Genomic DNA, 23,743 nt, shown 5'->3' with positions numbered 1-23,743 from the left:
ATTGGGAACTGAAACTTTAGTCAACTAAGTAATGATAATTTAATACATTTATAAATTCAATTATGAGTGCTAATGGCAATGATTCAGTTCCCTAATCTTAAGAATTTGATATTGCTGAATTAATTTCAATTAATTAATTAATGTTCCAAACACTGACTCTGGCAAGTGAATGTTTTGCATCCTGCCCCCTTCGCATCTCCTTCCTCCAATACCCTTTTCTGTTGTATCTTTTAGAATGTAAGTCTGATAGCAGGAACCTTCTTACAGCTGCTTTCTGTAAGCCTTTAGAATGTTTATTTTTAACGGAGGAAGGTAAAAATCCTTAAATGAATAACAATAAATAAGCAATATAACAATAAATAAGTAATATTCATTTTTTTTCTTTGCATCTGCTTCATAGCATTTAATAAACATATCTCAACTGATTCATTTCCTATTATCTCTCGAAGCTGACAGAGTTAGAGTTTCCTCCCAAGAAACTCTTCGGAAATAAGGATGAACGAGTCATTGCAGAGCGCCGGAATCACTTAGAGGTAATAGAATTTCTCTAAAGCAGTTTTATGTAAGTATATTTATACGATTCTGTCTGTTTGACCAATAGGAAGTGCTTCCATGTGATAGAAATTAAATAGTATATAGGCAACTGTGCAATTGCTGCTGCTTCATTTAAGAGAGGAAATGGCAGTGTTAGATCATACAGTTATGAGACTTGTACATCAGAAATATTGTTCTGGTCCTGTTGGGAAACATCTAGGGAGATTATAAGAAGTATTTTAATCTTGGAGGTAAGAGGATATACGTGAGTTAATTATTTAGAACAGAAAGATTTTAAAGAATTCTATTACTTTGAATATTTATCACTGTCTATGTTGCAAAGGTGAATGCCATTGTTTTTGTTAGCAATTCAATGGCCAGACATGTACCAGAGGGAAGTATTGTTCAGGCTTGGAAGTAATCTAAGGTTTGGAAACCCAAAAAAGGCCTTTGGGTCCTAAAAACTGGTGGGGGGGGGTAGGCCATAGCCAGAAAAAAAATTCAGAGGGGGGGGGGGGGTTTGGGGGAGGTGAACCCCTATCCCCCCCCCCTGGCTACAGACCTGTCAATATCTGCTTGAGATAGTGCCTGGAGGGACTCTTATTTTTTTGCGTCTCATAGACTTAGCATGGGGATTTGGTTAGCCAGTTAAAATTCATGAGTAAACCAGGTTTTTTTTTAACCTGAAATTTGGGGGGGGGGGGGTTGAACCCCTAACCCACCCCCTGGCTACAGGCCTTGGGGGGGGGGGCTAGTCAAGGCATCTAGGGACTGGCAAGGAATGGGAAAAAGCAGGGAAGAGAGGTTTAAGAATATTTCCTGAATGTCTTGTAAACTTTCCATGCTTTTGTTTGAAGTAGTGCAATCTAATTTTGTAATTATTTCACATCAGTGGTTCTCAACCATTATACCTCCAGATGTTTTGGACAACAACTCTCATGATCACATACCATTGCCCATATTGTGTTGAGCTTCAGGAAATTAAAGCTCTGGAGGAGCTAACATTTAGCCGAAACTTCATGGAAATGCTTGAACCTGCCTTATATGGCCCCCATATTAGTCTACCTAGCCTGTGTCCTCCGTCTCATGCTGGATTTCCATAGTCACTGATTAATATCATGATTCTTAAATGCTTTTGACTGGAAATGGCAAGAGATTTAAGTAGAGATCTTTGGTATGCATAACTTACACTCTTCCAGTATGTCAAGCCTGTGAAGGTTACTTCAGAATCTCAGTTTTTCAGAACCCAAATTATGTGAACACATGCTTACTGTGCTTTCCCCCAACCATTTATCGGGTATCTACATTTCACTGGGCTTTATTTATACTCTATTTTGATGCACCTTGTATTTCAAGGAGCTGGGAAAAAAGTGAGATGTCATGTTCAGAACAAAGCTTTATATTTTCTTATTGGGTTTATAGTACCATTAAAGTTGATTATAAATAAATGTTTAAAATTGTCAGCACAGTTATATTTATAATATTACACTACATTTATAACCGATGGAGGGATCTAAGAAGGATCATAGTGGGGCAAAACTGCCAGTGTTTTTCTTTCTCAGCATTCAAATTAGTACTTTAGGGAAGTTGAAGAAAAATTTTCAGGGGGAAAATATCAATACTGACAGCTTTGACCTTTTAAAACCTGTCTTCTGTCATTCTTTTCTTTATCTGTTGCTTTTATACTGTTTCCCCCCTTTTTGCCTGGATTACTCACACAGTCTAACCTGATTGAAGCTCATGTATTATTTCTGCATCTCTGTGTTTGGGGAACCATTTTTGTATAGAGATTGTTGAATACAGTTGGGAATACAATTTTCACCTTTAACCCAGCATGCAGAATTTAGAATGGGTCCATCTAATGAACAACAACAACAACAAAAAAGGAAGGAAGGGCTGAAAAAAGTTGGTGGTGGAGGACCTTCTGTGTTTTGAACCAAAAGGACAGGGGCTTGTGTAACAGGACAGCTGCAGACAGTTTAGAACAACTTCCTGAACAAAGGAACACTTCTCAGGTAGTCACTTATTGAAGGAGTTGGGTTTTTTTCTGACCATGTTGAAATTGTGCACAAGACACAATAGTTTCAGTTTAACCCTTTCAGCAGCATGTATTTCATGTACAATAATGCAATTTCTCATAAAATGACATCCATTAGCTACAGTAAAGCAGGATGGGAAAGAAAATAGTTGCATTTTTCTTTTTTCTTTCTTTATTTTAAATAAATTTTATGGAATAATTTACATATTTGGTACTTAAAACTTCTTGTACATTCTTTAACAAATTTGCAGTACAGAATTATGTATATCATATCTCCTATAATATTCTCACTCTCTAACTATATTACATACTCATTATTTACCATGTTACCCTTCACATAGTTGCATTTTCCAAACTATTGTGTTTGTCCCTGTAGTTAAGCATTTACAGCCTACTGCTATTTCTATGCAAAATAGGAAATACTACGTAATTTATCTTAAATTTTTAAAAGTATTGTTCAGAATGCATTCCGATACCCATGCTTGCATTATTTCTCATACTCTCATAGGTCATAGTTGGTTTGCAGTTTAACTCATATATCTGCACTTCCCTGATAATTATTAGTGTAATACAGACAGTGAAAGGTATTGACAAGCACATACTCATAGATCTTAATTGATATCCATGAGGTAGTTTAAAATAAACACTAGAACTATCAAGAAGAACTATATTCTGCTTGGGTTATTTGAGGTGGCAAAATTATGGACTTTGATATGACCCATGGATAAATCAAGGGCCAGCTGCCTCTTACCACAGCTGCCATTTCTTTGCCCAGGCATGTGAAAGGGCCAGAAACTGCTACAGAGAGAATAAGAGGGGGTTCACACTTCTTTTAGGTCCTTTTGTAATGTATGACACGCTTGCTTTTCCCCACTATATTCTAGTAAATGGGTTTTTTTTTGGAAGAGTTAATGTACAGTATTTACTAGAGGAATGCATGAAGCTAAGAAATCTGCATCATTTGTATTTATGAAATTCATGCAATCCTTGTTTTGATTCTAAAGTGTTTTGAAAAATTCTTAAGGGGTCTGGGTCATATCTATTACAGAGTTCTAAAAATGTTGTTAGTTTTATTGCTAAGTTATTTTTAAAAACCTACAAGAGATAAGCTAATGCTATTCCTGGTGGAGGAGGCCCCACAAGGCTTAGAGTAGCTCCTCTCCATCGTCCGCTGCCCAGCCTTATGCAAACATGCTGTGTCCTACACTGGGGCTGGGGTGAGCTGCATGCCCGGTGAAAGAGGAGGCCCAAATGAGGGCTTCAAGGAGGCTCGCGAGATGTAGTACCAGTGCAGGAGACCTCCTCCCGTCAGGTGTGTGGCTCACCCCAGGCCCAACACAAGGCAGGGCCAGCATGTAGTCCTCTCTGGGACCTCCTCCACCAAGCACGTGGCTCACCAGGAAGGGGAGACCAATGGGTAGGTGGAGAGAGAAGGTGAGCAGCCCTGCCACCGCCATGAAGGGCACAAGGAGGGAGAGGGAGGTGGGCAGAGAGAGAGAGATGACACAAACCAAATAATTTCTTTACAAAAACTTGGAGGTGGGTGTTTTGATTAGTTTGTGTTCAATGAGTGCTCTGGGTGTCGTAAATCTGGTCATGAATACAGATTTAACAAAACATTTATGATTTACGGCCTTCTTAACAATTTTTTGCACAGCTGTTGTACTTACATTAACTCATAGATAAGTCAACCCATGGTTTTTGGAGTGATATTTCTAGCCTCGTACATGAGTAGTTAAAGCAATGGTATTCCCCATAGTAATCTATGGATGCGAGAGCTGGACCATAAAGAAGGCTGAGCGAAGGAAGATAGACACTTTTGAACTTTGGTGCTGGAGGAAAATCCTGAGAGTGCCTTGGACCGCAAGAAGATTTATTCAGTCCATACTCCAGGAAATAATACCCGGCTGCTCACTTGAGGAAAGGATATTAGAGGCAAAGATGAAGTATTCTGGCCACATCATGAGACGACAGGAAAGCTTGGAAAAGATCATGATGGTGGGGAAAATGGAATGAAAAAGAAAGAGAGGCCGACCAAGGGCAAGATGGATGGATGGTATCCTTGAAGTGACTGGCTTGACCTTGAAGAAACTGGGGGCACTGACAGCCAACAGGAAGCTCTGGTGTGGACTGGTCCATGAGGTCACGAAGAGTCGGAAATGACTGAATGAATAAACAACAACAAACATGAGTACATAGGGTAATTAATATATATGTATTCAGGAGCACTGTAGAATGTGTATTAAGTTTCCAATTACTTATTGACAGTTTGGTAAAAGAATTACAAATTGAAACAATTGAAAATTGCTACACATGTTCTCTGCCAGCCTTGGAATTGGGTATCTGTCTGCTTCCCTCTTTCCTCTGGTAAGCAAAAAGTTGCCTACAGGCAATGTGACAAAATGTCATTGCTTGCAGGCAGTGAGTACAAATCTGGTAGTTACAACGTTCAGCCTTGTTTTTTACATATAAAAACAGAACATGGCATCACAATAGTATGGCATGCCTGTTACCAAATGGAAGACGCTGTGGTCCAGTTGTCTGTCCTGTGATGTAAAGTCTGCCTTCCATGCCATTGGAGAATACTGTAGGGTTAGTCATCCGGTGGGAAAGATCCATATCCATATGATTTTAATATGTATTTTAGGCTCCCAGTAGCATGTATCTGTGAAGAAAGTCTTTCTTTATTGGGGAAGGGAAAAGTAAATGAGAAAGACGCCAGCACTACGCTACAGCATTGGGTAAAAAAATCTCCCACAATTTTGCAGCCACATAGCTACTGGGAATTGTAAGAGTTGTAGTCCGAAAGAGTACTGTGTTTCTCATTGATTTGAAAGCAACTTAGTTAAAATCCTCTATCATTGATATAGAAGGATAGCACCCAAACACAAGTGTCTTAGCACAATGAGAAGTAAGGCCAGTGTCTTTTTCTCTAGCATACATATTTGACAATGTAGTCACATTGGATCCCACAATTGCTTTTTTTAAAAAATGATCTTTATTGAGTATTTCACAAAGCATACATAGATATACATACATTGTAAGTAAAAAGAAAAAGAAAAAAAAACAGAGAAACAAATACAATTTTTTGCTTTCATGGTGCTCTAACAAGCTTCTGACCTATGCCTAAATCCTCATTTTTAATCAGCAATTAATTTTGTGGTCTGTGTGGGCTTGCTGCACAGTAAAATTCTGAATGAATTGTTCAGCAGTTTTAAGTACTGCAATTTTAACTTTAGAGCCAAGCTTGCTTGATTAAATCTGCCTTGACTGACATAGCCAAGAATTTTCTTGATTAAAGTTAATGAATAGAACTTAATGTTGTTTATCCATTCATTCCATTTGATAACTATAAATAGAGAAAGGCTGTCATTATTTGTCTCTCTTTTAATGCCCTTGCAAAATTTATGCATTTCAAGAGGCTGGGGGGATTGGAAGTATGGGAGTCCCGTGTTTAATATTGAAATTATTGGAAAGAAAAAAAGAAAATGTCCTTTTTAAGATGTTTGATCTATTTCTTTATAAGAAGTTTTTATAAGCACTTTCCTTAGATAAATCAGGAGAAACAACACAACTATTATGGTTTGATCCCAGATGTTTAATTAAAAAAAACATTGGAAAATTAGAATATCATCAGTAGTGATTTCGGAAAATATAGATGCAGATGGCCATGCAAGTTCTATCAAATACCCACAGCAAATACCTATATAAAACAAGTGGTTCTATTCTATCCAATGTATGCTGCTGTCAGAATAACTTGTATTTGATATTGAATCAGATACTGTGGCTTTGCTTTTTAATCAAAATGCCTGAGTATAATATGTAGTAAAGCTGACAAGAAGAGCAGTTTACTTATTTTAAAGGTTACAGAATCCCTCTGCACTATTTAGTATTTTGAAACAAAAAAACCCTTTTTCAAAACCGAAAAGTTAGTTTTGTAGCCCTTTTTCTGAGATTTTTTTTTTTTGCTTAGTCCATACATCCACCAGGTTTTACCCACACGTCTGTAAAACCTCTCCAGCATTTTTCAAGTCATATAGTTATTTTATTATCTTCTCAGTCAATTATGATTTCTGCTTGTGGTTCTGATAATCCTTTGCTCCTCTTAGACCTTTGCATTGCTGACATAATATCAAAAGGGATGATGTTGCCCTGATGCAGTACTCTTTCAGTCTTCCGCTCTATCTTACAGACACAGGAGCTAAGCAAGGTCAGCTCTGATTAGTATTTGAATGATCACCAATAAATGCCAGGTGTTGTGGTATAGATTTCAGAGGAAGGAACTAGCAAAACTGCCTCTAAGGATTCCTTGCTTAAGAAAATCCTGTGAAATTAATGAAGCTGCCATCATTCGACAAGCAACTTGAAGGCATAGGATAGACACAGCTTCGTCACTGTAGTATTTTGTATTTTAGAAACTGAACATATTTTAATGTCGTAACATGCTAATGGTTTGGTTTATTGAGTGGTGGGACAGGTTCATCAATAGAAAAAAGCCTAGAAAAAACGTTACAGAATTACAAACATCTGACTTACAAATGACTCATAGTTCAGAACAGGGGTGAGATAACAAGAAGTGAGAAAAATATATATGTGGGAAGGGAAATTCACTCCTGAAAAAGTTATCATGAGAAAAAGGTGTCTCTACAAAAGCTTTGTTGCCAATCCTTGTTTCCACAATAAGCAGAATTTTTCCAAATCCAGTTGTCACAGGGACAGAAAGTGAGGTGAAATCTTCTGAACAGGTTACAGACAGCAAAACAAATCCCACAGGGGTGTTAACCATTCCCTGTGGTATCCAAAGTTGGAGTTAGACTTAAAATGTATCTGTTCCAGCTTACATGCAAATTCAACTTGAAAACAAACCTACAGAACCTATCTTGTTCATAATTTGGGGAGTGCCTATATACTGTTTAATACTGTTCCCAAAGCTCAACAAGATCAGACATCTTTTGGGACTCAAAACTGCGTATCACAGGACTCATGTCATTCTCAGTTTACTTCCATCCAAAAGGTGCAGAGGCAGAAAATCCTCAAGCTTACAAATATTCCATTTTATTTATTTATTTATTTATTTATTTATTTATTTATTTATTTACAGCATTTATATTCCGCCCTTCTCACCCCGAAGAGGACTCAGGGCGGATCACATTACACATATAGGCAAACATTCAATGCCTTTTAACATAGAATCATAGAATAGTACAGTTGGAAGAGACCCCCTGCCAAGAAGCAGGAAATCGCATTCAAAGCACCCCCGACAGATGGCCATCCAGCCTCTGCTTGAAAGCCTCCAAGGAAAGAGCCTCCACCACAGCCCGGGGGAGAGAGTTCCACTGCCGAACAGCCCTCACAGTGAGGAAGTTCTTCCTGATGTTCAGGTGGAATCTCCTTTCCTGTAGTTTGACGCCATTGTTCCGTGTCTTAGTCTCCAGGGCAGCAGAAAACAAGCTTGCTCCCTCCGCCCTATGACTTCCCCTCATGTATTTGTACATGGCTATCATGTCTCCTCTTAGCCTTCTCTTCTGTAGGCTAAACATGCCCAGTTCTTTAAGCCTCTCCTCATAGGGCTTGCTCTCCAGACCTTTGATCATTTTAGTTGCCCTCCTCTGGACGCTTTCCAGCTTGTCAACATCTCCCTTCAACTGTGGTGCCCAGAATTGGACACAGTATTCCAGGTGTGGTCTGACCAAGGCAGAATAGAAGAGTAGCATGACTTCCCTGGATCTAGACGCTATACCCCTATTGATGCAGGCCAAAATGCCATTGGCTTTCTTAGCAGCCGCATCACATTGCTGGCTCATGTTTAACTTGTTGTCCACAAGGACTCCAAGATCTTTTTCACATGTACTGCTGTCTAGCCAGGCAAGACAACAAAGACAAGACAAACACAGGCTCTGAGCGGGCCTCGAACTCATGACCTCCTGGTCAGAGTGATTCATTGCAGCTGGTTGCAGCTGGCTTGCTCTCCAGCCTGCACCACAGCCCGGGCCCAAGCAGGACATGAGACTATCTTGTATCACGGCTTCCAGAATCCTATCTTCAAAATAAGGATTAGGTTGTGCATTAGATTTGTGTAATATGGTATTGTTAGTCCTGAGCCAAAGCCAAAGGGGAAGCTGTTTCAGAAGCATCTGGAGCTCTTATTTGAGGGACGTAATCTCTAATTCAATTGCCATGGCTCAGTGCTCTTCAATGCTGGGATTTGTAGTTTGGTAAGGCATCAGCATTTTTTGGCAGCTGTAACGAAATGCCTAGTTATAATGTAGAATTTTAATTATGTTTGTTGATGTTGGGACTTGACCTCCCTTATAGGGCTGGCATGTGAGCAGCCATTTTGTGGTTCTCAGGGAGCAGCAGCACCAGGAGAGGAGCTATTTTGCATAAGAGCGACCTGATTGGTTGTATGCAAGTGAGCAGGTGCCAAGATTTGAAAGATGAGAGAATCAAGGATGGCAGTTGGAAAAAAAAAGGAAAAGCCCAACTGAACATTCTATGGGAGCTGAAGTCGGTTAGTAAGTGAGGGAGTTAGCTGGAGAGTCATGATAGTTTGTTAGTCAGTAAGTAAGAGTCAGGGAGGACGTTAATGAAAGGTAGTTGGAGAAATAGTCAAAAGAATAAGTTAATGATAATCGAAAATCTGTATTTACATAGTAATATCGCATTCCTTTTTATGAAGAAAAAGATTGGAGGAGAGTTGTACTGAAACGTTGTTTCTTAACTACTAAGCATTTATACCTTTATAACCATTACACTTTTGCCACGAGAACTCTATAAATAAACTAAGTTACTGTTTCTCTTTAAATAAAGACTCTTTCTCAGTATCCTGAATATAATTCAAGAAGTCACAAAAGGTGGAAGAAGGATTAAACAGTCATTTACTTCTTTGGTGATATATTCGTATAAGCGGATAACCTGACCTCTTCCTGACTGTTTTACATTTCTCATGAGATAGATAAGTAAAGGGACTCTTCTACTACGCAACAAATTGTAAGTGCCTCACATAGTTGAATGTTGGCAGCGGAGGGATAGCCAACAAAGGACTCCTTTGCCTGAAGGTTTCTGCAGGCATCACTAAGGAGAGGGTGCCTTCATGATCCTAAACCACAGCCCCCATGACCCCATAGCATTAAGCCAGGGCAGTTAAAGTGGAATCATTTTACAGCATAGATGTTCCCCAAAGTTTCTTTTCCATTGCTCAAAGTTTTGGTGTTCTAAAACTTCAGTAATAATTCCCTGTTTTTAAAGAAGGACTTATAAGCATGCAGCTGCCACAATTCACATTTTTTTTGGCCAGATTACAAAGAGTACACTTTTTGCCACTGCGCATTACCTTTGCCAGCAAATACTTTTTTTGGTTTAAGGGTTTTGAAAATCAAAGTGTGCATTAGATTCAATGATGTATTAGACTCAAGAAAATACAGATATTTGTATGCAGAAATATTTGTGATTTTGCCCTTCAGGCCAGAAGAAATTGTGTATTAGGTTTTTAGGAAATCAGTGAGATTTACATTAGTTTTGACAATTGCATCCAATTGATTTCAGTGGAAATTAATTGCTAGTATTGTTGTATGGATTAGAGCCTTTAGGTTGAGTTCAGAAGTTTCATTGGTATATATGCATTTTCAATACAGCAGTGTAGCGCACAGTTGTATTTCTGCCAAAGATACAGGACTGTATTAGGTTGTTCATTAGTAGAAGTTTCATAAAAATATTGCCTTGCATTGTTTTGTCTGAGTTTTCTGCATTTTAAATACAGTCTCACTTATCCAACATAAACGGGCCGGCAGAACGTCGGATAAGCAAATATGTTGGATAATAAGGAGGGATTAAGAAAAAGTCTATTAAACATAAAATTACATTATGATTTTACAAAGTAAGCACCAAAACATCATGTTTGACAACAAATTGACAGAAAAAGCAGTTCAATACACAGCAATGTTATGTAGTAATTACTGTATTTACAAATTTAGCACCAAAAATCACAATGTAGTGAAAAGGTTGACTACAAAAACATTGACTACTAAAAGGCAGACTGCGTTGGATAATCCAGAATGTTGGATAAGCGAATGTTGGATAAGTGAGACTCTACTGTACACCCATATTCTTACTCTAAGATGTTTGCTTCAGTCAGTTTCTTCATTGTCCACATGAACCAGGACATGGGACCTCATCCCATGAAGGCGGAAGGTGTGGGTAATCGTCCTCATACCCTAGAGTTTCATTCCATTTATAGTGAAAACAGATAATATATTCACCCCCATCACACACAATGTACTTTTATCCATTTCTACAGCAATCCTTCGTGTTTTGAGTCATCACACAGGCAAGTGTATTCCTTGCCCATACCACTTTCTTTTTTTCTTTTTAATTAACAAAGGGGAAACCTCAGAATTGCATAATTCCAAAATCTAGGTCTAAAGGGGAAATATAGCAACAGATAAATGATGATGTATCGAAATTGTGCAATTCCCGATGAATAAAGTAATTGTAAAGATATCGTAAAAGAGTCATGCAAGAAAATTACTGGTGACAAAGGGAGCATTAATGCTCATTTGGAGACCTCCCACAGGAACATCCAACACTTTTACACTACAATGCTTTAAAACGGGAATCTGACATCCCATCACACGTTAAAATTAAGCACATTTAATAATAATAATAATAATAATAATAATAACTTTATTTTTGTATCCCTCCACCGTCTCCCCGAAGGGACTCAAGAGTGTCTTACATGGGGACAAGCCCAGTCAGACATAGTTAAAATATACCACTGTAAAATTTATTTTAAAAAAATCATAGAACAACATAAAACTATTGTAAGCCGCCCTGAGTCCCTACAGGTGAGAAGGGCAGGGTAGAAATGATGTAAACAAATAAATAAATAAATAAAAATAACCAATCACAAACAACCAAGAGCCTGACATACTAATCAATACTAAACTCAGGCGGGCAGGGGTTGGTGCAATACAGTTTATCTGTTTCTGCACGAAGCAGGATCTCTGAAGAAAGTTGCTCCCCAACTCTATAACCCTCCTTTTCTGCACACATTTGAAACAGTTTATAGACAGAGTCCCACGGGCAATCAGCAGAAGTAGTTCTGTGTCATGTGATGGGCTCCGTGGGACTCCATCAAAAGTGTGTGTGGGAGGAAAGAAACGACCCTGCGTCTTGCTTGCTTCTAAAACCAGTAGTAGTGAGTAGCTATTTTCAGCTGACAAACCCTGAATGGTTCGATTCTCTACTCAGAAAAGTTTGTATACTGATAATGAGTTATTCACTAAAACGTGCAGAAACAACATTACAGTTAATATTATGCTAGTAGATGTCTCCTCCTCCTTCGCCCCCTCCCCCATACCCCCTGCCTGCTCAGAAAGCCCCCTTCCCTCCTCAGTACAAGGGAGGTTGGCAAGGGGGCAAAAAAGGAGAGCTAATCTAATCCACCAGCCTTTTCTCCAGGGTGTTGGTGAACACAAACCTTGGCTATGGAACCCTGGTTTTACTGTCTTGTCACACTTTTGCTTAGTGTATAACCAGCTAAAGAAATAAACAAATAATAGAAATGGTACAGTACATCAAAGTGGAATGTTCTAATCTAAGGGAGCATATGCTACTTATGTGAAGCAGTGGTTATTATAAAGCAGTGCTTCCCAGAATTTGATCTTCCAGGTGTTTGGGCCTCCAACTCCCAGAAGCCCTGGCCAACTTGACCAATGATCAGGAATTCTGAGAGCTGAAATCCAAAATATTTGGAGGGCCAAGTTTGGACACTATTGTTTTGAGATAACACGTTGTTGAGGATAGTTTGTCAGGTCAGGATTTAGTTCGTCAAACGCCTAAATACTAGGGGTGTGCAATTCGGCTAAACCCCAGTATGTTTTGGGTGTCCCTCCCTTTCCATTTTTGGGGACCTTCCCGAATTCAGGAGGACTGAAATCCATTTTTCAATCCAGCAACTGAAAGATCCAGCCAATTGGTGGCAATGGGGAACTTAACAAGTCTCCCCTTTCTGTCATTTTTAGGGCACCAGTCTTAAGAAAAACCCCTTTCTAGAAGCCTTTCTCCTTAAATCCTTCAATAAGACCTGGATTAAAAGCATCAGTTTTAAGAACCCCCACATTTTAAGCTTACGTCATGTGAAGTTTCTTAAATGTGTAGAAAGTAAACTGCTAATTTATTGTTATTTGAGTCAAAAAGTAAGCCATGCCATGCAGAGCTGTGAGCAGCACTGAGAATTTAGTTCACCAATCTGTCTCTCAGAAGCCTGCTTGCAACAGAAAAATGGAAGCCCAACTTGGCTAACAGCCACATCAAGGTTTTCTTCTTTTCTGGTTAGCTTAACTGACAAGGCTCATAGGGAAACCCATGTGTCCGCCCGCAGCTGTCTTTCCGTGCTCCGTGTTTGGCCAAAAGAAACCGAAAGCAGTAGTTTTCGGCAGCCACATGGCCTATTGCAGCTGGAAAAAAAAAACGGTGGTGGAGCCTGTGCCATAACAGCTGGCCGGACCAGCTGGAGCCCATTTTTCAAAACTGATATGTGCACAGCTGTACTAAATACCCCAGTGTATCAGATCTTGCCTAATCTTTGAAGCTAAGCATGGTGAGTCCTGGTTAGTATTTGGATGGGAGATCAACAATGAATGGCTGCTGCAGAAGAGTATATTTCATAGGAAGAAACTGGCAACTCCATCTCTAAGGATGCCTAAGAAAACCTTATGAAACTGCCATATGTTTATGGGTGATTTGAAGTCACATGCACACACAGAATAAACAGAAATTGCCAAAGCAAGCTGCAGAATCCAGTTATTTATTTGGGTCTGGGGTGAGCTGTGTAATGTTTTTTGCTGTTCAAATTGCTTCATCTCCTTTATCTTGATATCAATGTCCTCTTTTGTTTTGTTTTCAGAAAAATTGAACTAGCCTCTTCTAGTTAAAGAAGGGAAGATTGAACTACTTTTAAAATAGTAACAAGTGAGAGATTTAGTTTTTCTAGTAGACTTTTACACTACTATGCTCAATTATGAAAGGCTGTCAAAGCTATTAGTTGGATGTCAATTCAAAAAGAATTATTAAGAAAATGGTTTTGGATTCCAGTGCTAAGGCTTTAGAAGAATTTCCTTAAAGCAGCTTCTTGTTATCTTGACTCTTCTGCTTTTATTGGACCTCAGATAGCATTCCTTCTCCTCTTTTGATTTTCTAGTTTGATTTCTCAAAGGTTTCTATTTTAATTTTGCATCTTAGTTTTGTAGATTGGTAGATAAACATTCACAATTAGCATGATTAACAAACAGAAGTTAATAAATGTGTTTTCTTAACTCATTTATTGTGTTTGCCTGGTAATCATTTTGATAAATATATATTAGTCATTAACTGTATCCTTCTGGAAACAATTTCCAGATGCGCTGTTTGTTTTAAAATCATTTATGTGTAGGTATAAAAATATTTAACACACATATATTTGCACTACTTTCAAAAAAGTGGCAAAGGGCTATGGATGATTTTAATCTTAATGGAAATAGAGAAATAAATTACTAGTGCTTCGTTTTGCCATTGTTTTTACTTTTTGGCAGTTTCCCAATAAAACCTAATCCAATCTCCTTTGATGTTAGATTGGGACAATTCCTTCATTTACACTTGTCGGCCCACTGGCTGAGCATATGCCTCCACAGCTTCGAAACTGTGATTTCAAAAATATTCAGAGCTCAAGTGTATCAATAAAGGGAGCACTCAGGCAAAAACACAAGATGCACTTGAGTCTTGTCCCTTTGCAGAGCAACCTTATCAATCATCTTTCCCTTTTTTATTTCACCCAAGGAAGTAAAGGTGATGCATGCCAAACACTTGGGCGGGCTATTTACCAAGGCCACCACAGCAAATGACATCCTGTCACTGCTGACCCAGAAATGTGTCGTAAATTCAATTCCTTGGTTGTTTTTTCTTTGAATAGATTTTGACAGGCCTTGTTTTAACTGGTGTTCAAGAGAAAAGATTGATTTCCTTCACGAGCTGTGCTTATTTTAATGTTTTAAAGTGTGGCTATGTACATTCAAAAAGCAGATTCAGAGAGCTGTAAATCATAGGTTTTCCTTCCCTTAACTGTCCAAACAGTATGTTTTCACATTTGCAGTGTATTACATGCTGCAAAAGGAAAATGGAAGTTTGGTGGATTCCCACTTAATTTATTAAAGTGCAAGAGAAAGCATTATTGCAGATAATTATTTGAAGTTGACTTTCTGGGACAATTAATTTGATTGATGAGGTTCAGTGTAATTCAGTGTAATGTGCTCATGCCAACTGAGAAGCATTGGAAAACTCTCAAAAATAATGCATACCAGTGGAATAGACCTTGTAGATAATCTCATTTTTGATTGCTGCAGTGCTAGAGTGGCAATCGTTCGGTTCAAAGGCATTTCCATTACATCAGGGTGGGCAAAAGATATAGCAGGATCTGGTCATAGATCTCTGGACCATTTGCTTTGGATCAGCAAAGGTTTATGACTTCCAGCATTTTGGCAATAGCAGAAACAAAATCACTTTTCTCATCTAAATTAGGCTTCTAAAATGAAGAACACTTGGTATAACCTCAGATGGATTTTCTATGATAAACCTATGAGTTCAGCTTAATTTTAATGTATAAAAAATCATAGGTTCAGCTTCAGATTGTATTCAGAATTTCCTTTTACTTTGCCTTGACAAAATGTAATCCTTATGGGATAAGGAGATTGGTTCTCGCTCAGTAACTCTTTCAAAATAGGAGGCAGAGGGGAGACCCAATATCATCTTTCTGAAGGAAGGAAGCAGAGTGATTGCAATATCTTTCCTCAGAGACCTTATTTACAGCTAGGCAGAGAAATGTCATGAGAAGCCTATTTCTATTGTGTCTCATTTATTATTTTTCCATTGGTTACCTGACCATCATGAAGAATATATTAGATAGGAATCTGATTTAATGGAATATGATATTTCTTAGGTTTTTAGCTCATTGTGCAATACTTTATGTTATTCATTGAAGACAGTAACATTAGAAAACACCACTGTTCTTTGTAACAGATGACCTGAATCAAGAGCTAAAACATGATTTTTTTTTGCTGTCTTTATGGTTTCTAAATATGCGGACAAGAATTTGACACAGTTAAAACAACACATTTTTAACCTGCATCATGAATATAGTGTGGCTTTCATTCGTGTCTTTCTACATTATTACTTTTGATTAATATTTTAAGAACATAAATTCTTTCAATTAAGATGCAGTCATTATTAATATTGCATTGACGAAGGCTATACAGCCCGGAAAGTACACATTACCCCATTTATTAATTTTTCTTGCATATTTGCAGTAACTTGATGCACTTTGTAAACCAAAGATGTAGGACCTGCTTGTAGCCTTGTAATAGATTAGATCTGTGGGGTTTGGCCTACAACTCCCAGAAATCCCAGTCAGTTTACCAGCTGTTAGGATTTCTGGGAGTTGAAGGCCAAAACATCTGGGGACCCACAGGTTGAGAACCACTGGATTAGACTATGGAGAAATTGGAATGGTGACCTCCGAAAGAATTTAGAAATAATGTGCTTATTTTTTTCTGAGTCTATTATGGGAATCTGTATTATCTATAGGATAGTGGACCAAATGGAAATCTTACATTATAATGTCTTAATGATGTAAGTATTGTTTTTATATTATTATTCAATTCACAATTTATGTTTTATGCTCTTTTAACATAATTGTTGTTTGATTGTTTAATTGTTTTTAATTTAAACTGTTAGATATTTTTTATTTATTGTTTCCATTAGCTTATTATTTATTGTTATTGTTAGATGTTGTGAGTCTCCCTGGGTAGAGGGGTGGAATAGAAATAAAGTTTTATTATTATATTTTTATAATTGCCATCCTCCCCAACTGTGCATTTGAAACCCTACTACAACATTTGGTGAAGTGAACAATTTTGCTAAGCACAATACAGAATCCTACAAGATAGGATTTATGATCAAAAAGTGAAACTGAATTTACTTATAATCATAGGTTAAATGATATTAAATAGAATAATGGATTGTAGAGCAAGTTGAGCATGGAATCTCGCCAAGAAAGCAGGATGACTAGGCTGAAACTGTTGTGTTTTGGATATTTCATGAGAAAACATGACTCAATAGAAAAGACAATACTGTTTGGTCAAATAGAAGGCAAGAGAAAAAGAGGGAGTCTCCTTATAGATGAATAGACTCAGTCAAAAAAGCCATAGAAAAGTATGTAATAATATATGCAGTAACAAACGCACTTGTCAGTGTAAGTGCAGACAGCAAGAAAAAGATGTAACATGTTCCAATAGTGTGTGAAATAAGTAAATGAACAATAATAAATATAAAAAATAGGTTCCCCACAAAACTCTGCCGCTTGCGTCCTCAACGCAGCGTTTTGGCAACAATGCGCAGCTGCGGAAAGAGTGACCGGCTGGTTGAGGATGCAAGGGGCAGAGTTTTGTGAGGAAGGAGTTGCCAAGCTCATTCATCGCTATGATAAGTGCCTGGATTTGAATGGCGACTATGTTGAGAAGTGGTATTTGGGTGTGGCTTTCAACTGCATATGGTAAATGTTTTCTCCTATAGTTTGTTCATTTTTAATTCCAAAACATAATCTACTTTCTGGATAACCCTTGTAGTATGCACACCACAAGCCAGTCTTTCTCCACATGCTGCAATTTCCTTACTCCAGCTCTTGAATTTGACAAAACTGGGAATCGTCAAACAAAATCCAAAAGGTGGGATATTTTCTAGGGGCTGTTTTCAGATCTCCTCATCTGAAAGCCATTCATTTTGTATAAGAAATCAGTGATGGTGAAACACTTCATTCTGGATTGAGGCCACAGTGTCAAGCTGAGAGACATCTGTCTTTTTAAAAGAGCACACACAATTTTAATAAAGCATAGAGAATTGGTTCTTCTAGAAGTCTACAATTAGTCTAACTTGATTTTAGGCTGCTTAGATTAAGAGTTTTTAAAGTCCGTAAGGTCTTAAGACTGTGAACACCTTCTATCTGAGAGTATCAGGGAGTCCGTACCAACAGGCAGAGAGGATATTAAGCCAGATGCATCAACGGTCAGGTTTTTGCATTCGCACACATGGGAAATGTGAAATCTGGTTTAACCCTCCTTTTGTTCTACTTTCTTCCATTAACCCCTTTTCAAGTCTTGTATTCTTGTTGTATGGCATACTTTATGCTATTAAAAATTAATCAAAAAGCAGATTGCTAAAATAGGGGTTACTGGAGATGCCAAAGGAACCTCTTCTGTAACTTTCTGTTATAATTCAGGGAGAAAGTTAACATAACCTCAAAAAGTTGTTTTGATAATCTGGAAATGCTTCAATCCAAACTTTTCTTGACATTAGTTTTCAACTAAAAAAGCTTGAGGCAAAGTAGGTAATAGTAATAATTATAAAAAAGAAAAGTTTCGGTTTTGGAGATAGTCCTCATTTTCACAAGAACGGTGTGAATGAGCTGTGTTCCCTTTAAATATGTCACAACTAGAGGAGCAATTAGATCAATTCTTCAATTGCCAGAAGCAATTCAATTATAATAATTTTAATAACTTTAGATTAAACTAAGATTTATGTTGCATGGCATTAAAAATCCGAGACCTCAGAATGTAAGAAGGTGTAGAAAACATTAGAGCAACATCTTTCTGTTGATATATGGCATATCACATGAACATTAGGTCAAAGTTATAGAGAACATCCCTGCTGAAATTATTTCTAATAAGGTTTAAATGGCATCAGTTTCACTTTGGTCCTAATTAAAGCCTAAGAAAAAAATGTCCAAACTAGTCAATAAAGTAGGAGAGTTTTAAGAGGTTTCCTTGCACTTTTCCCTTTCAGGGCTGTTTGAAAGAAAGATTGAAGCTTTGAAGGTGAACTAAGTGTAGCTCTCACAGTATAGATCACGCTAACCAGTCTAAAGGGCATAACAACGTAGAATAAACCAAAAGGCCATGCCATCCCCCTTTTCAAATCTTGGCTCAGAGTTCAGTTAAGTAGTAACGCTCTAAGGCAGGGGTCCCCAAACTAAGGCCCGGGGGCCGGATGCGGCCCTCCGAGGTCATTTACCTGGCCCCCACCCTCAGTTTTATAATATAATATATTGTATATACATATAATATTGAGAATAATGTTATAATGTAATACAATATAATACTAATAATAATACCATATAATAATATTAATTATATATTCTATATTACATATAATATTACTAATAATATTACAGTATAGTGGTATAGTTCAATATAGTAATATATAATGCTAATATTGTGCTATGCTAATAATATATTGTATGTACATATAATTTGTAAACCACTCTGAGTCCCCTTTGGGGTGAGAAGGGTGTGATACAAATGGAGTAAATAAAGGCAGCAAATAAATAAATAATAATAAATTTTAGACTTAGGCTCGCCCAAAGTCTGAAATGACTTGAAGGCACACAACAACAACAACAATCCTAATTAACTTGACTATCTCATTGGCCAGAAGCAGGACCACACTTCCCATTGAAATCCTGATAAATGTATGTTGGTTAAAATTGTTTTTATTTTTAAATATTGTATTGTTCTTTCATTGTTCTTGTTGTTGTTGTTGTTGTTGTTGTTGCACTACAAATAAGACATGTGCAATGTGCATCGGAATTTGTTTGTATTTTTTTTTCAAATGTTAATCCGGCCCCTCAACAGTCTGAAGGTTTGTGGACCGGCCCTCGGCTTAAAAAGTTTGAGGACCCCTGCTCTAAGGCATGATGAAGTTTGAAACATTTCTTCACCATTGGAGTACGTAATAAAATCTTTTTGCAAAGCCATCAACAGTCTTTATAATACTGTCCTAGTAGGATAATAGTGGGTCTAGAAAGGGTCAGGAAAACAAAACGGCAATATCACACTTTTTAAAAAAATTGAGCAAATCTTTCAGGTCCACTAAAGAAAATCAATTGTACAAACCTAATTCAGTTATTAATTTACAGTCACATGCACACACAGAAATAGTAAAGGCAGCATAAGGCAGGTAAAAGACAAAGTCAGTGTATAACAATTTGAAACATTTATTTTGTAACCCTAATTTCTAAGTCGTAATTTATCAAAAATGTATTGTGGCAGTCGGATAGATTTCTCCCTCAATTTAGATGCATCATCACATTGTATTCAGGCAGCACTTTGTTTTAATTGGTTTATTTTAATAAAAGAGAGGAAAAAAGAGGTGGAAAAAAGCATATGAAAAGATGGTGGGCATATTTAGGGGAGGAAACATTTTGCATTTTTGTATTTAAATTTGCCTCTAATGGATAGTTGTTTTATTATCCAGAATGTAAAGAAAAGCTTCTAATGTGATCTGAGTTATAAGCTTCTAATGTGATCTGAGTTATGCGCTTAATCAAAAGAGCAGGTGTTCGGTTTGAATAGTATAGGGATGTAAAAAAACAACATAAGGCTAAAATCATTCATAATAGGAACAACATCCCCACCCCACAATTAAGTAAGGTATCGGATTGCAAAAGCATCGAATTAGAAAAAGTTTAAATATATTTACAATATAACAGATGAAGAAAAAAGCACAGTATCTCTCCCCTAACAGACTTTCCATAACAACCATTTCATGCCCAAAGGCCTGTCTAACTAGAAGTATGTTTGCCTTCTAGAGAAGGAAAACAGGAGGTCCAACCTCCATGGAAGAGACTTCTGCAGCCTAGAAGAAGTCACCCACTCCCATGTTGTGCTACAATACACCTAAGATGGTGATAGAAGTAGAAAAAAACCTTTTCCCCAAAGATCCCAACACTCAGGCTCTTGCCTTTTTCTTGACATTGACATTGTATGCCTTGTGGTGTGGTTTATGGTGACCTATCATGAGTCTTTCTTGGCAAAAATTTGTTCAGTGAAGGTTTGCCTTTCCCTTCTTCTGAGACTCTTGGAGCATGACTTGCCCAAGGTCACCCAGTGGCTTTCCATGGCCGAGCAGGGATTCAAATGCTGGTCTTCCAGGATCCTCATCCAACACTCAAACTACTTTTTTCTTCGTGTACTCTGTGAATGCACACTAATGGAGAGGCTGCGCCTGCGCAGGTCCCAACGGAAAACTCTTCCCAAGCTGAAGTTTAAATTTTGGCGGTAGCCACGCCCCTCCGTCCCCGGAGGGCATATAAGGCAGCCCTCGGCGTCTCCTCCCCAGTTCCTTTTTTTCCGCCGCAAGGTTCACTTCGGATTCTCATGTCTACGACTCGCTTCAAGCGTTGCACTCAGTGTGCCGCTAAGATTCCTGATTCCGACGGCCACGCCAAGTGCCTCTACTGCCTCGGGGAGGCACATGTCGTCGGTACCTGCCGTTTCTGCCTGGCCCTAACGGCTCAGGCAAGGAAGAATAGAGCCGCGAGGCTTAGAGCGGCGCTCTACGAAAAATCGCTTGCCCCTGAACCCGCTCCGTCGACTTCGGGCACGAAGCCGCCGCTTAATCCGGGATCGATGTCGGCTCCAACACCTAAAGCTCCCTCGGTCTCGTCTAAGGCGTCCAGAGCCTCCAGATCGTCTAAGGCCGCTAAACCACCGTGCACACTCACCACGGCTACGGTGTCGACACGTTCTGGCCGGGTCGGCCCTTCCTCGACATCGAGCTCGGTGGCTTCCGTATCCTCGGCTCGATCCCATCTCGGAGCTCCTCCGTCGACCTCGGCGATGAAGATCGCCCTGAAAAGGGCTCACGAGGAAGCTCGTCGGACCCAATCCGACTCAGCAATGGTCCCTCCCACACCGGGTAAATCCTTGAGGGTTCCATCGAAGCAACCGCTCGCTAAGAAGAGGGCAACCCAACGCTCTTCCTCTTCTGCTTCCTCCAAGGTGGACGTCCTTTCTTCGGCGACTTCCTCTAGAAGATCCTCTCCGATCGCTCCCGCTCAGCGACCTCGCCAACCTTCTCCTCAGCAACTTTCTGATGGCGAGTTGCAGGACTCACCCCACCACTCCACCCAGACAGTGGTCAGGGTGCCATCTCCTCGACCTGTTGTCTCTCATCGTTCGTCTCGTCAACAGCTTTTTCCCCCGACCTCGACACCGGAACGGGGTAGACAGACCACTCGCCTGGCTCGAGCGGCCCAGGCCTCGGCCTCCAAAGAAACTCGGCCACAGATGGCTCCTGCTCTTGAGGTTTTGCCGCCACCAGAGACTGTGTTGTCATCTCCCCCCCAGTCCCCTCAAGGGGCTGGGGACGATGAGATCGATATAGATCGCCCTGACTCCGCTCTCTCGGCCTCGGTGGTATCCTTAGGCCTTGATCTCTCTCCTCCTCATGACGCCTATGAGGTGGACCCTCCTTCGCCTACCGACAACATTCGGGCCTTCTCCGAACAGATGATTAGAATGGCCGATGCCCTGGGTCTGGAAATCAAGCAGACTTCCAAAGCAGTGACTGACCCGGTCTTCAAACGGGTCCAAGCCCAGGCCCCTCCAGCCACGCTGTTGCCATTTTTGCCTTATCTCCTAGATGTCATCCAATCTTCGTGGACGACTCCTTCCTCGATCCCTCCTACCTCGAAGAGAATCGAGTCTTGGTATCGTACAGATGACGACACTTTAGAATGGCTTAAACACCATCCCGACCCGAACTCCATGGTCGTTAAAGCTTCTCAGTCTTCCGGCCGTGAATCCACTACCCCTGCAGACAGAGAGGGCAAGAGGTTTGACGCGGTCGGTCGGAAGCTCTATTCCGGAGCCCTTCTACTCTGTAGAATGGCGAACTATGGGGCCTGTATGGAGGCATACCAGCAGATCCTTTGGGAGAAAGCTCAGCCCTTCTTCTCTAAATTGTCGGATGAAGACCGGTCCGTCATGTCCACCCTCCAACAAGAGGCCGACTCGCTAGCACATCATCAAATCCAGATGGCTAAGCATACGGGCGACACGGCCGGCAAAATGATCGCCCACGCCATTGCCATTCGTCGCCACGCCTGGCTGAGGTCGTCCGGATTGTCTTCCTCCTCCAGGCAAGTCATCGAAGACCTCCCCTTCGACGCCATGGGCCTCTTTAATTCCGGTACGGACGACAAGCTCAAAACCAATCATGACTTTAAAGTTCTGGCCACTAAATGTGGTGACCAACCTCAAACACACCGCACCAAGTGGTTTCCTCAACGTTTTCGGCGCTTCCCGCCTCCCTCTTACCGCCAGCAATCCTTCAGGCGTCCCTCGGTATCCAACAACCAGAACCGCCAACAGCCTCGTCGGGCGACTCAGCCGCAGAGACAACGTGGCCGTACCACCCCCACCGCTGGTCAACCTCACCGGCGCTCCTGACGCCATCTCTCCCTCCAGAGACTCTTTCTCCGGTACCGATGCGGTTCTCACTCCTCTGCACCTCTCTCTTCCGCCAAATCAACCTCATGGTCTCTTTCTGGACCGCCTGGCTCCCTTCTTTCACCGTTGGAAATCTATTACTTCAGATGCCTGGGTTCTCAAAATTGTCCAAGAAGGCTATGCCTTAGAGTTCGAGGGGCTCCCGCCCACGGGACAGGTCCTCCTCTCCAACCCTTCCCGAGAAATTCTTGCAGAGGTCGACGCCCTCCTCGCGAAAGGGACTATTCGGCCCTCTCCATCGGTACGGGACCCTCAAAGCTTCTTCTCCAGATACTTCACGGTCCCGAAGAGAGGCGGGGGCCTCCGCCCCATTCTGGACTTACGTATGCTCAATACCTTCATACGCCCGACCAAGTTCAGGATGGTGTCCATCGCCTCCATCCTACCGATGCTTCAACGCGGAGACTACTTCGTGTCTATAGACCTACGAGACGCTTATTTCCACGTAGCGATTCGAGAAGCCCACAGGCGTTTCCTCTGCTTCAAAGTTCTCGACCATACCTACCAGTTCACCGTTTTACCCTTTGGCCTCGTTACGGCCCCAAGGGTCTTTACCAAGGTCGTCGCCGTTGTGGCTGCCCACCTCCGACTCCAGGGGATCACAGTCTTTCCTTATCTGGACGACTGGCTTCTGGTCGGATCCGACCCTGCCCTCCTCCGACGTCACGTCGACTACACCCTCTCTCTTCTAGAATCTCTCGGTCTCCAGCTAAACCACGACAAATCTCACCTCACCCCGTCGAACAAAATTCGCTTCATCGGTGCCCTGTTCGACTCAATCGCTCGGACTGTCTCC

The 23,743-nt window shown here is 40.2% G+C and overlaps 1 protein-coding gene across 8 annotated transcripts in view; it reads left to right on the top strand.

The window, feature by feature from the left end:
- kif16b (kinesin family member 16B) overlaps positions 1–23,743 on the top strand; it is a 174,452-nt gene that overhangs the window by 139,134 nt on the left and 11,575 nt on the right. For 6 of the 8 annotated variants that reach the window (XM_062958377.1, XM_062958355.1, XM_003215243.4 and 3 more), the window contains one exon: positions 450–533. The exons of 1 other annotated variant lie outside the window; for it this stretch is intronic. In XM_062958377.1, coding sequence (XP_062814447.1) covers positions 450–533 — 84 coding nt within the window. Of the gene's footprint in view, positions 1–449; positions 563–23,743 lie in introns of all 8 variants that reach the window. One more of the 8 variants, XM_008115052.3, reaches the window with a different exon arrangement.

The sequence above is a fragment of the Anolis carolinensis genome, chromosome 1 (assembly GCF_035594765.1).
Source record: "Anolis carolinensis isolate JA03-04 chromosome 1, rAnoCar3.1.pri, whole genome shotgun sequence".
Lineage (NCBI taxonomy): Eukaryota > Metazoa > Chordata > Lepidosauria > Squamata > Dactyloidae > Anolis > Anolis carolinensis.
Note: the sequence above shows the minus strand (reverse complement) of the source record. Positions and strands in the feature narration are given on the sequence as shown.